The 16,165-nt window shown below is 45.1% G+C and overlaps 1 protein-coding gene across 1 annotated transcript in view; it reads right to left on the bottom strand.

Annotated features, from left to right (window-relative positions):
• LOC115115928 (serine/threonine-protein kinase NLK) overlaps positions 1 to 16,165 on the bottom strand; it is a 149,548-nt gene that overhangs the window by 35,593 nt on the left and 97,790 nt on the right. The window contains exons 4-5 of the mRNA XM_065024346.1: positions 1,701 to 1,807; positions 1,433 to 1,518 (exon numbers count right to left, since the gene is read on the bottom strand). Of these exons, the coding sequence (XP_064880418.1) occupies positions 1,433 to 1,518; positions 1,701 to 1,807 (193 nt within the window). The remainder of the gene's footprint in view (positions 1 to 1,432; positions 1,519 to 1,700; positions 1,808 to 16,165) is intronic.

Genomic DNA, 16,165 nt, shown 5'->3' with positions numbered 1-16,165 from the left:
TGAGAATCTGTGGAATGACTTAAAGATTGCTGTACACCAGCGGAACCTATCCAAATTGAAGGAGCTGGAGCAGTTTGGCCTTGAAGTTTGGCCTTCAAAAATCCCAGTGGCTAGATGTGCCAAGCTTATAGAGACATACCCCAAGAGACTTGCAGCTGTAATTGCTGCAAAAGGTGTCTCTACAAAGTATTGACTTTGGGGAGGGGGGAATACACACTCAAGTTCTGTTTTGTTTCAAATTAAAAAATATTTTGCATCTTCAAAGTCATAGGCATGTTGCATAAATCAAATGATACAAACCCCACAAAAATCTATTGTAATTCCAGGTAGTAAGGCAACAAAATAGGAAAAATGTCAAGGGGGGTGAATACTTTCACAAGCCACTGTATATCAGAAAAACGTCACTAATTACATTTCCAATGAAAACACTCAATGAAGTTAATCATCAACCTCTTCTACGATGTCAATACAGGGACACACTTCCAGCTCGGTCTCTTATGACAGCTACGTACTAAATAACAGCAGTTTTTCCCCATTTCTTGTTTTTGCTATGTTAACTATATATAAATTCTGGACAGAATGACAGGAAGTGAAAGATTGGGGGAGCCACGTTAGTGTTGCACCGCTACGGGCCTTGTCACATTACTCCAGACGATTACTGCTTGTACACAACTGAATCAAACTGCTTGAGTAGCTGATGCTGCTGAGGGAGGAGATTTTTGTAAGGGGATGTTCATCATCATCATTATGTTCATCATCAGAAATTAAATGAGGAGTGCCTCGCTCTAAAATAATGGCATACACATTGATATCATGGGCAGATAGCACACAATCACAGGCAGGCAGGGAGCATCACAGAGGCAGATAGGGATGGGCTCCACTGAAAATAGCACAGAATGTGTGGAGAGGGTTTCCCGTTTGGGAAATGAGAATTAGGAGCTAAATGAGTAAATGTCTGCTAAAGACAATCTGTTCTCCAGAGTCAGCCAGAGAACACACTGAATCACTCTGTTCTCTCCCCTCTCCCTCCTTCCTTTCTCTCTCTCTTCCCTCTCCCCCACCCGTGGACTAGCACCGCTCCAGTGTCTGTGGGGGGAGGAGGTGGAGCTAGGGGTAGCATAAACCAAGGCAGGGCCTCCATTACCAAGCCCCAGGATGAAGATTTATGTCAGGAGCCCAGCATCTTGTACTGTAGAAATCCCACTGGGGCATCAGACCCCCGGTAACACAGGCTAGAGACTCACCACGCCAGACTGCTACTGAGGGCAGGAGTCAGGAGTGTGAGTGTGTATTTCAGATACTGTACATCCACAGAGCAGAATCCAACCCCAACTTGACCTCATAAATATAACACTGTACATCTCAGTTGACTAATACATGTCATCATCACATAAGGATGGAAATGTTAGATAGTAGAGGACAGTAGATCAACCTTAAGCACACAGTTGCTGTTGACCAGGAGGTTGCCAGGTTTGATGTCTCGATGTAGGATGCCAGCTGAGTGCAGGTACTTCAGTCCTGCAAAAAAAAAAACACATGCCAGGAAGGATTCAGTTGAACGGTTTTCAAAACAGTTTCTCATGCGAAGGTTGCACCCCATTTTATATCAATGACGATTGAAACTGATATTTGTGAGAAAATCCTGTTTTAATGTTTGTAATGTGATCTGGGAGTGTCAGAGCGTGTCGGAGAGGTCTTACCTCGGAGGATCTGATAGAGAAACACTTTGACGTGGTCTGAGCTGAGGGGCTGAGGTGACACGATGATCTTATGGAGGTCACTCTGCATCAGTTCTGTCACCACATAGCTGGACAAGGAGTGGTCAAGGAAAACAACACCACAAAGACTACACAAATATTCTGCAGAGAAGAGCTAGTTAGTGGAGAGAGGAGGGGAGGGAGGGGTAAATGGAAATAAGTGGGAATGGGCAGAGGAAAGACTAATCTACAGTGTCTGTTCTGTTACATTCTAACCTAAAAAAAAATGCTGCCACCTTAAATGGATGTTACTGACAGAGGTTCTTCCAATTCCTCTGCAAGGAGCAGCAGTACGGACTCGATCCGTTGTCACAAAGAGCTCCTGCTGTGAGTTTTAATAGACCTCCACGGTGCCTCTATTTATTTCCTTCTTCCTTTCTTGCTCACTTTCTGCCTCTCTCACACTCTCCTGGGGAAGACACTCCGGCAGACCCGTTTTGCTCTCCCTCCTCCGTCATCCAGGCAGTGCAGATACATAATACATGTGGCATACCTGAACCACAGTACATAGAAACGCCTCTCTGATAGAAATAACCTAATCCTGCCATCTAGCACTGTCAGCAGGCAGGCCAACTCCCAGAGCACACAGACATCCCAGCCCAGCCCACTTGTGTGTGTGTGTGTGTGAGAGCGAGAGATAGTGACAGAGAGAGAGATTTCTGCAAAAATATCCTCAATGTACAATGTAAAACACCAAATAATGCATGCAGAGCAGAATTAGGCCGATACCCACTAATGATCAAAATCCAGAAAAGAGCCGTTAAATTCTACAACCACCTAAAAGGAAGCGATTCCCAAACCTTCCATAACAAAGCCATCACCTACAGAGAGATGAACCTGGAGAAGAGTCCCCTAAGCAAGCTGTTCCTGGGGCTCTGTTCACAAACACAGACCCCACAGAGCCCACAACATCACAATTAGACCCAACCAAATCATGAGAAAACAAAAAGATAATTACTTGACACATTGGAAAGAATTAACAAAAAAACAGAGAAAACTAGAATGCTATTTGGCTCTAAACAGAGTACACAGCGGCAGAATACCTGACGACTGTGACTGACCCAAACTTAAGGAAAGCTTTGACTATGTACAGACTCAGTGAGCATATCCTTGCTATTGAGAGAGGCTACCGTAGGCAGACCTGGCTCTCAAGAGAAGACAGGCTGTGTGCACACTGCCCACAAAATGAGTTGGAAACTGAGCTGCACTTCCAAACCTCCTGACAAATGTATGACCATATTAAAGACACATATTTCCCTCATATTACATAGAACAACAAAGAATTTGAAAACAACCCCGATTTTGATAAACTCCCATATCTACTGGGTGAAATACCACAGTGTGCCATCACAGCAGCAATATTTGTGACCTGTTGCCACAAGAAAAGGACAACCAGTACCAACCACTACTGTATACACAACCCATATTCATGCTTGTTTATTTTTCCCTTTTGTATTTTAACCAGAGAGAGACAGAGAGAGAGACAGAGAGAGAGAGAGAGAGAGAGAGAGAGAGAGACAGAGAGAGAGAGAGAGAGACAGAGAGAGAGAGACAGAGAGAGAGAGACAGAGAGAGAGAGACAGAGAGAGAGAGAGAGAGAGACAGAGAGACAGAGAAAGACAGAGCGATAGAGATAGAGAGCTAGAGAGCTAGACAGAGAGAGAGGAGAGACAGACAGACAAAGAGAGACAGAGAGAAATAGAGAGAGCTAGACAGAGAGAAAACAGAGCGATAGAGATAGAGAGAGAGGAGAGACACAGACAAAGAGAGAGAGAGAAATAGAGAGAGCTAGACAGAGAGAAAGACAGAGCGATAGAGATAGAGAGAGAGGAGAGACACAGACAAAGAGAGACAGAGATAAATAGAGAGAGCTAGACAGAGAGAGACAGAGAGTTAGACAGAAAGAGAGAGAGACAGAGAGAGAGGAAAAGAGTTATTAGAGCTTAGCGTGCAGCATTGCCTCATCAACCCTCCACAGCTAAGCCAGCCACCTCTGACAAAAGCACACGCACACACACACACACACATGCACGCACACCCACACACACCCACACATACAAACAACACCATCAATAAAAATGGAATGTAGCTACTTGAGGCCTGAACCCAGAAAAGGAAAAGAAAAGGCAATGCACACCACACCAGTGTAGGATGGTTGAGACCACACCACACTAGTGGAGGAAGGTTGAGACTACACCACACTAGTGGAGGAAGGTTGAGACTACACCACACTAGTGGAGGAAGGTTGAGACTACACCACACTAGTGGAGGAAGGTTGAGACCACACCACACTAGTGGAGGAAGGTTGAGACTACACCACACTAGTGGAGGAAGGTTGAGACCACACCACACCAGTGGAGGAAGGTTGAGACCACACCACATTAGTGGAGGAAGGTTGAGACCACACCACACTAGTGGAGGAAGGTTGAGACCACACCACACCAGTGGAGGATGGTTGAGACCACACCACACTAGTGGAGGAAGGTTGAGGCCACACCACACCAGTGGAGGATGGTTGAGACCACACCACACTAGTGGAGGAAGGTTGAGACCACACCACACCAGTGGAGGAAAGTTGAGACCACACCACACCAGTGGAGGAAGGTTGAGGCTAAACCACACCAGTGGAGGAAGGATGAGGCCACACCACACCAGTGGAGGAAGGATGAGGCCACACCACACCAGTGGAGGAAGGTTGAGACCACACCACACCAGTGGAGGAAGGATCAGGCCACACCACACTAGTGGAGGAAGGTTGAGGCCACACCACACCAGTGGAGGATGGTTGAGACCACACCACACTAGTGGAGGAAGGTTGAGACCACACCACACCAGTGGAGGAAAGTTGAGACCACACCACACCAGTGGAGGAAGGTTGAGGCCAAACCACACCAGTGGAGGAAGGATGAGGCCACACCACACCAGTGGAGGAAGGATGAGGCCACACCACACCAGTGGAGGAAGGTTGAGGCAACACCACACCATTGGAGGAAGGTTGACGCCACACCACACAAGTTGAGGAAGGTTGACGTCACACCACACAAGTTGAGAAAGGTTGAGATCACACCACACTAGTGGAGGAAGGTTGAAGCCAAACCACACCAGTGGAGGAAGGCAGAGCCCACACCACACCAGTGGAGGAAGGTTGAAACCACACCACACCAGTGGAAAAAGGTTGAGGCCACACCACACCGAGGCCACACCACACTAATGGAGGAAGGATACCGCCACAGCACACTAGTGGAGGAAGGCCACACCACACCACACCATACAAATAGAACAAGGTTTAGGTCACACCACACCAGTGGAAGAAGGTTGAGGCCACACCACACCAGTGGAGAAAGGTTGAGGCCACACACACTCACACACAGCCACAGCCAGCTGGAGGGGGCTGAGGACACTGGGTGCCTTGTGCTCCGTTGGGTCCTTGCCTCCCTGCAAATAACCCCCCCATGTCAGCTGCTCAACAACTCCCCCTCTTTAACAGCCCTTTTTTAAATTTTTTATTAACCAATGGCAAAAGCGACAGCGTGTCTTCCTGGGAACCGACATAATGAACAAGACATTACAGACAAAAATACTTCACAATTTACATACATTTAAAAACATTAACATAGACATTACAGATGTACACACACACACACATTACTAGATATCCAGTTGAAATCGGTAGATTACATACACATTACCCAAATACATGTAAACTCAATTCCTGACATTTAATCCTCGTAAAAATTCCCTGTCTTAGGTCGGTTAGGATCACCACTTTATTTTAAGAATGTGAAATGTCAGAATAATAGTAGAAATAATTATTTCTTTCAGCTTTTATTTATTTCTTCACATTCCCAGTGGGTCAGAAGTTTACTTACACTTAATGACTATTTGGTAACATTGCCGTTAAATTGTTTAACTTGGGTCAAATGTTTGGGTAGCTTTCCACAAGATGCCCACAATAAGTTGGGTGAATTTTGGCCCATTCCTCCTGACAGAGCTGGTGTAACTGAGTCAGGTTTGTAGGCCTCCTTGCTCACACATGCTTTTTCAGTTCTGTCCACAGTTTTTCTATAGGCTTGAGGTCAGGGCTTTGTGATGGCCACTCCAATACATTGAATTTGTTGTCCTTAAGCCATTTTGCCACAACTTTGGAAGTATGCTTGGGGTCATTGTCCATTTGGAAGACCCATTTGCGACCAAGCTTCAACTTCCTGACTGATGTCTTGAGATGTTGCTTCACTATATCCACATAATTGTCCTCCTCATGATGCAATCTATTTTGTGAAGTGCACCAGTCCCTCCTGCAGCAAAGCACCCCCACAACATGATGCTGCCACCCCCCGTGCTTCAAGGTTGAGATGGTGTTCTTCAGCTTGCAAGCCTCCCCCTGTCAGGTCCGCTGTCTTCAAACTCCCTGTCATAAATGAGCCAAGGCACAGCGTGCATGTAATTCCACATCTTAAATTAGATTTATTTCACCTTTATTTAACCAGGTAGGCAAGTTGAGAACAACTTCTCATATCCATTTGCGACCTGGCCAAGATAAAGCAAAGCAGTTCGACACATACAACAACACAGAGTTACAAATGGAGTAAAACAAACATACAGTCAATAATACAGTAGAAAAATAAGTCTATATACAATGTGAGCAAATGAGGTGAGATAAGGGAGGTAAAGGCAAAAAAAGGCCATGGTGGCGATGTAAATACAATATAGCAAGTAAAACACTTGAATGGTAGAAATAATGGGGTGCAAATTAGCTAAATAAATAAATAAATACAGTAGGGGGAGAGGTAGTTGTTTGGGCTAAATTATAGATGGGCTATGTACAGGTACAGTAATCTGTGAGCTGCTCTGACACCTGGTGCTTCAAGCTAGTGAGGGAGATAAGTGTTTCCAGTTTCAGAGATTTTTGTAGTTCGTTCCAGTCATTGGCAGCAGAGAACTGGAAGGAGAGGCGGCCAAAGGAAGAATTGGTTTTGGGGGTGACCAGAGAGATATACATACTGGAGCGCGTGCTACAGGTGGGTGCTGCTATGGTGACCAGTGAGCTGAGATAAGGGGGGAATTTACCTAGCAGGGTCTTGTAGATGACCTGGAGCCAGTGAATTTGGCGACGAGTATGAAGCGAGGGCCAGCCAACGAGAGAGTACAGGACGCAGTGGTCGGTAGTATATGGGGCTTTGATGACAAAACGGATGGCACTGTGATAGACTGCATCCAATTTATTGAGTAGGGTATTGGAGGCTATTTTGTAAATGACATCGCCAAAGTCGAGGATCGGTAGGATGGTCAGTTTTACAATGGGAGCATGAGTGAAGGATGCTTTGTTGCGAAATAGGAGGACAATTCTAGATTTAACTTTGGATTGGAGATGTTTGATGTGAGTCTGGAAGGAGAGTTTACAGTCTAACCAGACACCTAGGTATTTGTAGTTGTCCACATATTCTAAGTCAGATCCGTCCCGAGTAGTGATGCTGGACGGGCGGACAGGTGCAGGCAGCGATCGGTTGAAGAGCATGCATTTAGTTTTACTTGTATTTAAGAGCAATTGGAGGCCACGGAAGGAAAGTTGTATTGCATTGCAGCTCGTCTGGAAGGTTGTTAACACAGTGTCCAAAGAAGGGCCAGAAGTATACAGAATGGTGTAGTCTGCGTAGAGGTGGATCAGAGACTCACCAGCAGCAAGAGCGACATCATTGATGTATACAGAAGAGAGTCGGTCCAAGAATTGAACCCTGTGGCACCCCCATAGAGTCTGCCAGAGGCCCGGACAACAGGCCCTCCGATTTGACACACTGAACTCTGTCAGAGAAGTAGTTGGTGAACCAGGCGAGATAATCATTTGAGAAACCAAGGCTATCGAGTCTGCCGATGAGGATGTGGTGATTGACAGAGTCGAAAGCCTTGGCCAGGTCAATGAATAGGGCTGCACAGTATTGTTTCTTATCGATGGCGGTTAAGATATCGTTTAGGACCTTGAGCGTGGCTGAGGTGCACCCATGACCAGCTCTGAAACCAGATTGCATAGCGGAGAAGGTATGGTTGGATTCGAAATGGTTGGTAATCTGTTTGTCGACTTGGCTTTCGAAGACCTTAGAAAGGCAGGGTAGGATAGATATAGATCTGTAGCAGTTTGGGTCAAGAGTGTTCCCCCCTTTGAAGAGGGGGATGACGGCAGCTGCTTTCCAATCTTTGGGAATCTCAGACGACACGAAAGAGAGGTTGAACAGGCTAGTAATAGGGGTTGCAACAATTTCGGCAGATAATTTTAGAAATAAAGTGTCCAGATTGTCTAGCCCGGCTGATTTGTAGGGGTCCAGATTTTGCAGCTCTTTCAGAACATCAGCTGACTGGATTTGGGAGAAGGAGAAATGGGGAAGGCTTGGGCGAGTTGCTGTGGGGTGTGCAGTGCTGTTGACCGGGGTAGGGGTCGCCAGGTGGAAAGCACGGCCAGCCGTAGAAAAATGCTTATTGAAATCCTCAATTATAGGTGATTTATCAGGGGTGACAGTGGTTCCTATCCTCAGTGCAGTGGGCAGCTGGGAGGAGGTGTTCTTATTCTCCATGGACTTTACATTGTCCCAGAACTTTTTTGAGTTTGTGTTGCAGGAAGGAAATTTCTGCTTGAAAAAGCTAGCCTTGGCTTTTCTAACTGCCTGTGTATATTGGTTTCTAGCTTCCCTGAAAAGTTGCATATCACAGGGGCTCTTCGATGCTAATGAAGATCGCCATAGGATGTTTTTGTGTTGGTTATAATAAAGTGAAACACTCACAACAACGAAAAGGTAAACAGATAGACAGCTGCCTCTGATTGGGAACCACACTCGGCCAAAAACAAAGAAATAGGCAAACTAGAATTCCCACCCAAATCACACTCTGACCTAACCAAATAGAGGAATAAAAAGGCTCTCTAAGGTCAAGGCGTGACACCCCCTTTTTCCTCCAAACATAACGATGGTCATTATGACCAAACAGTTCTATTTATGTTTCATCAGACCAGAGGACATTTCTCCAAAAAGTACGGTCTTGTCACCATGTGCAGCTGCAAACCGTAGTCTTGCTTTTTTTAAAGGCGGTTTGGAGCAGTAGCTTCATCCTTGTTGATATAGGACTTGTTTTACTGTGGCTATAGATACTTTTGTACCTGTTTCCTCCAGCATCTTCAGAAGGTCCTTTCCTGTTGTTCTGGGATAGATTTGCACTTTTCACACCAAAGTACGTTCATCTCTAGGAGACTGAACGTGTCTCCTTCCTGAGCGGTATGATGGCTGTGTGGTCTTATGGTGTTTATACTTGTGTACTATTGTTGAGGCACTGAGTTTGAAGGTAGGCCTTGAAATACATCCACAGGTACACCTACAATTGACTCAAATGATGTCAATTAGCCACTGTCAATTTAGTATATGTAAACTTTGGACCCACTGGAATTGTGATACAGTCAATTATACGTGAAATAATCTGTCTGCAAACAATTGTTGGAAAAATTACTTGTGTCATGCACAAAGTAGATGCCCTAACCAAAACTATAGTTTGTTAACAAGAAGTAGAAAAAGTGGTTGAAAACTAGTTTTAATGACTCCAACATAAGTGTATGGAAACTTCTGACTTCAACTGTATGTGCCTTTACCCTTCACCCCTCGCTCCCTCTGTATTTTATCACTTGCCTCACACACTCCCTCTATCACAAGGCCTCTCCCTTGCCTCACACACTCCCTCCATCACAAGGCCTCTCCCTTGCCTCACACACTCCCTCCATCACAAGGCCTCTCCCTTGCCTCACACACTCCCTCCATCACAAGGCCTCTCCCTTGCCTCACACACTCCCTCCATCACAAGGCTCTCACTTAAACACTCCTTCCTTTAACAGTAACACCTCTTCCTAACACTCCCTCCCTCTCTCTATCACAAGGCCTCTCCCTTGCCTCACACACTCCCTCTCTATCACAAGGCCTCTCCCTTGCAAACTTCTACCCTATCTCCTCTCTGCTAGCGTCTCTGACACATGGAGAAGAGAAGTGCCAACCTGCCACACCACATTGGAGAACATGAGGCCCAGGGGCCAAGGATCCATCTATCTGGCCTGGGCACGGCTCCAGATGCTTCCTTTCTGCTTGATAAAACTACATGCTTAACTGCCACCCTGCGTCTCACCAACAGTATATACTCTCACTCTCCATTATAAATAGTGTATGGCTTCTCCAGAAAGAGACATGCAGGGTATAGCCTTAAACATTTATTAATCATTCATATTTTGTTAAAGTGATCTAAATTTAGAGCCATGCCATGACACACCACGGGGGAGGACACCCCATGTGGGAGCAAATTATATTTAGCTATGCATCCATGTCATCTCAAAGTGACAATGGCTAATAATGACAACATATATTTTCAATAATAGTTTTTAAATACCACGCCAGAGGTAAAATAGTCTGACAATTCATGTATGAACCAACTCATCATTGCCAACAATGCACAGATGAAAAATTCCCTCAATTGTATCAGTGACAGGGCAGGGAACAGATTACTTTTGTCCTGTCTCTAATACTGTATAATTATCCTCATGAAAATCATCTGCATGCTTGATTGCTCCGCTGAAATGCAAACTACACTCTTTCCTCTGTGGCCCATGTTCGCTTGGTGGTGGTTGACTCTCTCTCTGCTGTGCTGCTGTGGTGACAATAACAAGGCTCTCTCTCTTTCCGGGTACAAAGGCATGCCCTGATTGATAGTGAGAGAGAGAGACAGAACACCAGCCACTGGGGCTCTGGACACCTCTAGTCATTCAGAAGAGTGATGGGGATGGAGCAGAGTAACCTACAGTATGAGGAGAGGAATGGATGGGAAACTGGGGATCAGTTTCTGCTACTCCATTTTACAACAGGAATGGAGTGTCACGCCTGCTCCCGCTCTTCCTCCCCCTGGTGCTTGAGGGCGCCAGGATCCCCAGCATTATGCACTCAAGTCACTATCAGTACGCATACCTGCCTTCCCCCCGTCACACGCATCAGCGATCATTGGACTCACGTGGACTCAATTAGATGTGCCATTACTTTCCCTATATCTGTCTGTTCCCCAGCTATGTTCCCTGCTTCGGGATTGATTGGCATATGTCAGTGTTACACATGTTCTGCTGCTGTTCCTGTCTTGTTCCATGTCTGTTCCCTATTAAATGTTTGACTCCCTGTACCTGCTTCTCCTCTCCAGCATCACTCCTTACATGGAGAGGGCAACATACAGTTGAAATCAGAAGTTTACATACACCTTAGCCAAATACACTGCTCAAAAAATAAAGGAACACTAAAATAACACATCCTAGATCTGAATAACTGAAATATTCTTATTAAATACTTTTTTCTTTACATAGTTGAATGTGCTGACAACAAAATCACACAAAAATTATCAATGGAAATCAAATGTATCAACCCATTGAGGTCTGGATTTGGAGTCACACTCAAAATTAAAGTGGAAAACCACACTACAGGCTGATCCAACTTTGATGTAATGTCCTTAAAACAAGTCAAAATTAGCCTCAGTAGTGTGTGTGGCCTCCACGTGCCTGTATGACCTCCCTACAACACCTGGGCATGCTCCTGATGAGGTGGTGGATGGTCTCCTGAGGGATCTGTGGTGCAACGTAACGTTGGTGGATGGAGCAAGACATGATGTCCCAGATGTGCTCAATTAAATTCAGGTCTGGGGAACGGGCGGGCCAGTCCATAGCATCAATGCCTTCCTCTTGCAGGAACTGCTGACACACTCCAGCCACATGAGGTCTAGCATTGTCTTGCATTAGGAGGAACCCAGGGCCAACCGCACCAGCATATGTTTCACAAGGGGTCTGAGGATCTCATCTCGGTAGCTAATGGCAGTCAGGCTACCTCTGGCGAGCACATGGAGGGCTGTGCGGCCCCCCAAAGAAATGCCACCCCACACCATGACTGACCCACCGCCAAACCGGTCATGCTGGAGGATGTTGGAGGCAGCAGAACGTTCTCCACGGCATCTCCAGACTCTGTCACGTCTGTCACATGTGCTCAGTGGGAACCTGCTTTCATCTGTGAAGAGCACAGGGCGCCAGTGGCAAATTTCTCTGGCAAATGCCAAACGTACTGCATGGTGTTGGGCTGTAAGCACAACCCCCACCTCATACCACCCTCATGGAGTCTGTTTCTGACCGTTTGAGCAGACACATGGACATTTGTGGCCTGCTGGAGTTCATTTTGCAGGGCTTTGGCAGTGCTCCTCCTGCTCCTCCTTGCACAAAGGTGGAGGTAGCAGTCCTGCTGCTGGGTTGTTGCCCTCCTACGGCCTCCTCCACGTCTCCTGATGTACTGGCCTGTCTCCTGGTAGCGCCTCCATGCTCTGGACACTACGCTGACAGACACAGCGAACCTTCTTGCCACAGCTCGCATTGATGTGCCATCCTGGATGAGCTGCACTACCTGAGCCACTTGTATGGGTTGTAGACTCCGTCTCATGCTACCACTAGAGTGAAAGCACCGCCAGCATTCAAAAGTGACCAAAACATCAGCCAGGAAGCATAGGAACTGAGAAGTGGTCTGTGGTCACCACCTGCAGAACCACTCCTTTATTGGGAGTCTCTTGCTAATTGCCTATAATTTCCACCTGTTGTCTATTTCATTTGCACAACAGCATGTGAAATTTATTGTCAATCAGTGTTGCTTCCTAAGAGGACAGTTTGATTTCACAGAAGTGTGATTGACTTGGAGTTACATTGTGTTGTTTAAGTGTTCCCTTTATTTTTTTGAGCAGTGTACATTTAAACTCAGTTTTTCACAATTCCTGACATTTAATTATAGTAAAATGCCATCTTAGGTCAGTTAGTATCACCACTTTATTTTAAGGATGTGAAATGTCAGAATAATAGTAGAGAGAATGATTTATTTCAGCTTTTATTTATTTCATCACATTCCCAGTGGGTCAGAAGTTTACATACACTCAATTAGTATTTGGTGGCATTGCTTTAAAATTGCTTAACTTGGGTCAAATGTTTTGGGTAGCCTTCCACAAGCTTCCCACAATAAGTTGGGTGAATCTTGGCCCATTCCTCCTGACAGAGCTGGTGAGTCAGGATTGTAGGCCTCCTTGCTCACACACATTTTTTCAGTTCTGCCCACAGATTTTCTATAGGATTGAGGTCAGGCTTTGTGATGGCCACTCCATTACCTTGACTTTGTTGTCCTTAAGACATTTTGCCACAACTTTGGAAGTATGCTTGGGGTCGTTTGGAAGACCCATTTGCAACCAAGCTTTAACTTCCTGACTGATGTCTTGAATTGTTGCTTCAAAATATACACATAATTTTACTCCCTCATGATGCCATCTATTTTGTGAAGTGCACCAGTCCCTCCTGCAGCAAAGCACCCCACACCAGGATGCTGCCACCCCCGTGCTTCAAGGTTGGGATAGTGTTCTTCGGTTTGCAAGCCTCCCCCATTTTTCCTCCAAACATAACGATGGTCATTATGACCAAACAGTTCTATTTTTGTTTCATCAGACCAGAGGATATTTTTCCAAAAAGTATAATCCTTGTCCCTATGTGTAGTTGCATATTTTATGGCGGTTTTGGAGCAGTGGTTTCTTCCTTGCTGAGCGGCCTTTCAAGTTATGTCGATATAGGACTCGTTTTACTGTGGATATAGATACTTTTGTACCTGTTTCCTCCAGCATCTTCACAAGGTCCTTTGCTGTTGTTCTGGGATTGATTTGCCCTTTTCGCACCAAAGTATGTTCATCTCTAGGAGACAGAACGCGTCTCCTTCCTGAGCGGTATGACGGCTGCGTGGTCCCATGGTGTTTATACTAGAGGTCGACAGATTAATCGGAATGGCCGAATAATTAAGGCCAATTTCAAGTTTTCATAACAATCGGAAATTGGTATTTTTAGGCGCCGATTTTTTAATTTGTATTTTTTTTAACCTTTATTTAACTAGGCAAGTCAGTTAAGAACACATTCTTATTTTCAATGACGGCCTAGGAACAGTGGGTTAACTGCCTCGTTCAGGGGCAGAACGACAGATTTTCACCTTGTTAGCTCGGGGAATCCAATCTTGCAACCTTACTGTTAACTAGTCCAACGCAATAACGACCTGCCTCTCTCTCGTTGCACTCCACAAGGAGACTGCCTGTCACGCGAATGCAGTAAGCCAAGGTAAGTTGCTAGCTAGCATTAAACGTATCTTATAAAAAACAATCAATCATGATCACTAGTTAACTACACATGGTTGATGATATTACTAGATATTATCTAGCGTGTCCTGCGTTGCATATAATCTGACTGAGCCTACAAGCATACAAGTATTTAAGTATCTGACTGACCGGTGGTAGGCAGAAGCAGGCACTTAAACATTCATTCAAACAGCACTTTTGTGCGTTTGCCAGCAGCTCTTCGTTGTGCTTCAACCATTGCACTGTTTATGACTTCAAGCCTATCAACTCCCGAGATGAGGCTGGTGTAACCGAAGTGAAATGGCTAGCTAGTTAGCGCGCGTTAATAGCGTTTCAAACGTCACTCGCTCTGAGCCTTCTAGTAGTTGTTCCCCTTGCTCTGCATGGGTAACGCTGCTTCGATGGTGGCTGTTGTCGTTGTGTTGCTGGTTCGACCCCAGGGAGGAGCGAGGAGAGGGACGGACGCTATACTGTTACACTGGCAATACTAAAGTGCCTATAAGAACATCCAATAGTCAAATGTTAATTAAATACAAATGGTATAGAGGGAAATAGTCCTATAATTCCTATAATAACTACAACCTAAAATATTCTTACCTGGGAATATTGAAGACTCATGTTAAAAGGAACCACCAGCTTTCATATGTTCTCATGTTCTGAGCAAGGAACTGAAACGTTAGCTTTCTTACATAGCACATGCAGTTTGGCTTCAGAGCGAAACACTCCACAGAAACGGCCAACTGCTTTCTTCTGGAAAATGTGAAGTCCAAGATGGACAAAGGGGGTGCTGTTGGGGCTGTGTTTCTGGACCTAAGGAAGGCTTTTGATACTGTTAACCATGAGATTCTCATCACAAAATTGTCCAAGTTCAACTTTTCCCCTGATGCCTTGAGATGGATGAAATCATACCTTGAAGGCAGAACTCAGTGTGTCAGAGTGAGCAATGAGCTGTCGCCCACTCGTAGCTATGATGTGGGCGTGCCCCAAGGGTCAATACTGGGGCCCCTCCTGTTCAGCCTGTACATTAATGATCTGCCTTCTGTCTGTACTGGGTCTGAAGTTCAAATGTATGCAGATGATACAGTGATATATGTGCATGCAAAGAGCAAACAACAAGCTGCACAAGAACTCACTACTGTAATGGTCCAGGTTACAAAGTGGCTCAGTGACTCGTGTTTGCATCTCAATGTGAAAAAAACTGTTTGCATGTTCTTCACAAAGAGGGCAACAGATGCTACTGAGCCAGATGTCTATGTGTCAGGGAGAAGCTCCAGGTGGTATCCGATTTTAAGTACCTTGGCATCATACTTGATTCCAACCTCTCTTTTAAAAAAGCATGTGAAAAAGGTAATTCAAATAACTAAATTCAATCTAGCTAATTTCCGATTTATACGAAATTGTTTGACTACAGAGGTAGCAAAACTGTACTTCAAATCTATGATACTCCCCACTTAACATACTGCTTGACTAGTTGGGCCCAAGCTTGCTGTACAACATTAAAACCTATTCAGTCTGTCTACAAACAGGCTCTCAAAGTGCTTGATAGGAAGCCCAATAGCCATCATCATTGTCACATCCTTAGAAAGCATGAGCTCTTGAGTTGGGAAAATCTTGTGCAATACACCGACGCATGTCTTGTATTCAAGATCCTTAATGGCCTGGCTCCCCCTCCACTCAATATCTTTGTTAAACAGAAAACCCAGACATATGGCAGCAGATCCACAAGGTCTGCCATGAGAGGTGACTGTATAGTTCCCCTAAGGAAAAGCACCTTTAGTAAATCTGCATTCTCTGTGAGAGCTTCCCATGTCTGGAATACACTGCCATCAGACACACATAACTGCACCACATATCACACTTTCACAAAATGCTTGAAGACCTGGCTGAAGGTCAATCAGATTTGTGAACATGGTCCCTAGCTGTGTGTTGCCGCTTTCCATGTTGTCTGTTGTCTAGCTTGTGAGGTGTGGAAACACTTTGTTGCTTTTATGAATTTTGTCTTGCTGCTTTTTGTTCTATGTTGCTATGTCTGTATGCTATGTCTTGCTTGTCCTATGTTGCTATGTCTTGCTTGTTCTATGGTGCTATTGTCTATATTGTAATTGTTTTTAATAACCTGCCCAGGGACTGCGGTTGAAAATTAGCCGGCTGGCTAAAACCGGCATATTTACTGAAACGTTGATTAATGTGCACTGTCCCTGTAAAAATAAAATGAACTAAAC

Source organism: Oncorhynchus nerka, linkage group LG11, assembly GCF_034236695.1.
Source record: "Oncorhynchus nerka isolate Pitt River linkage group LG11, Oner_Uvic_2.0, whole genome shotgun sequence".
Lineage (NCBI taxonomy): Eukaryota > Metazoa > Chordata > Actinopteri > Salmoniformes > Salmonidae > Oncorhynchus > Oncorhynchus nerka.
The sequence above is the reverse complement of the archived record's forward strand: the minus strand, read 5'-3'. Positions and strand labels throughout refer to the sequence as shown.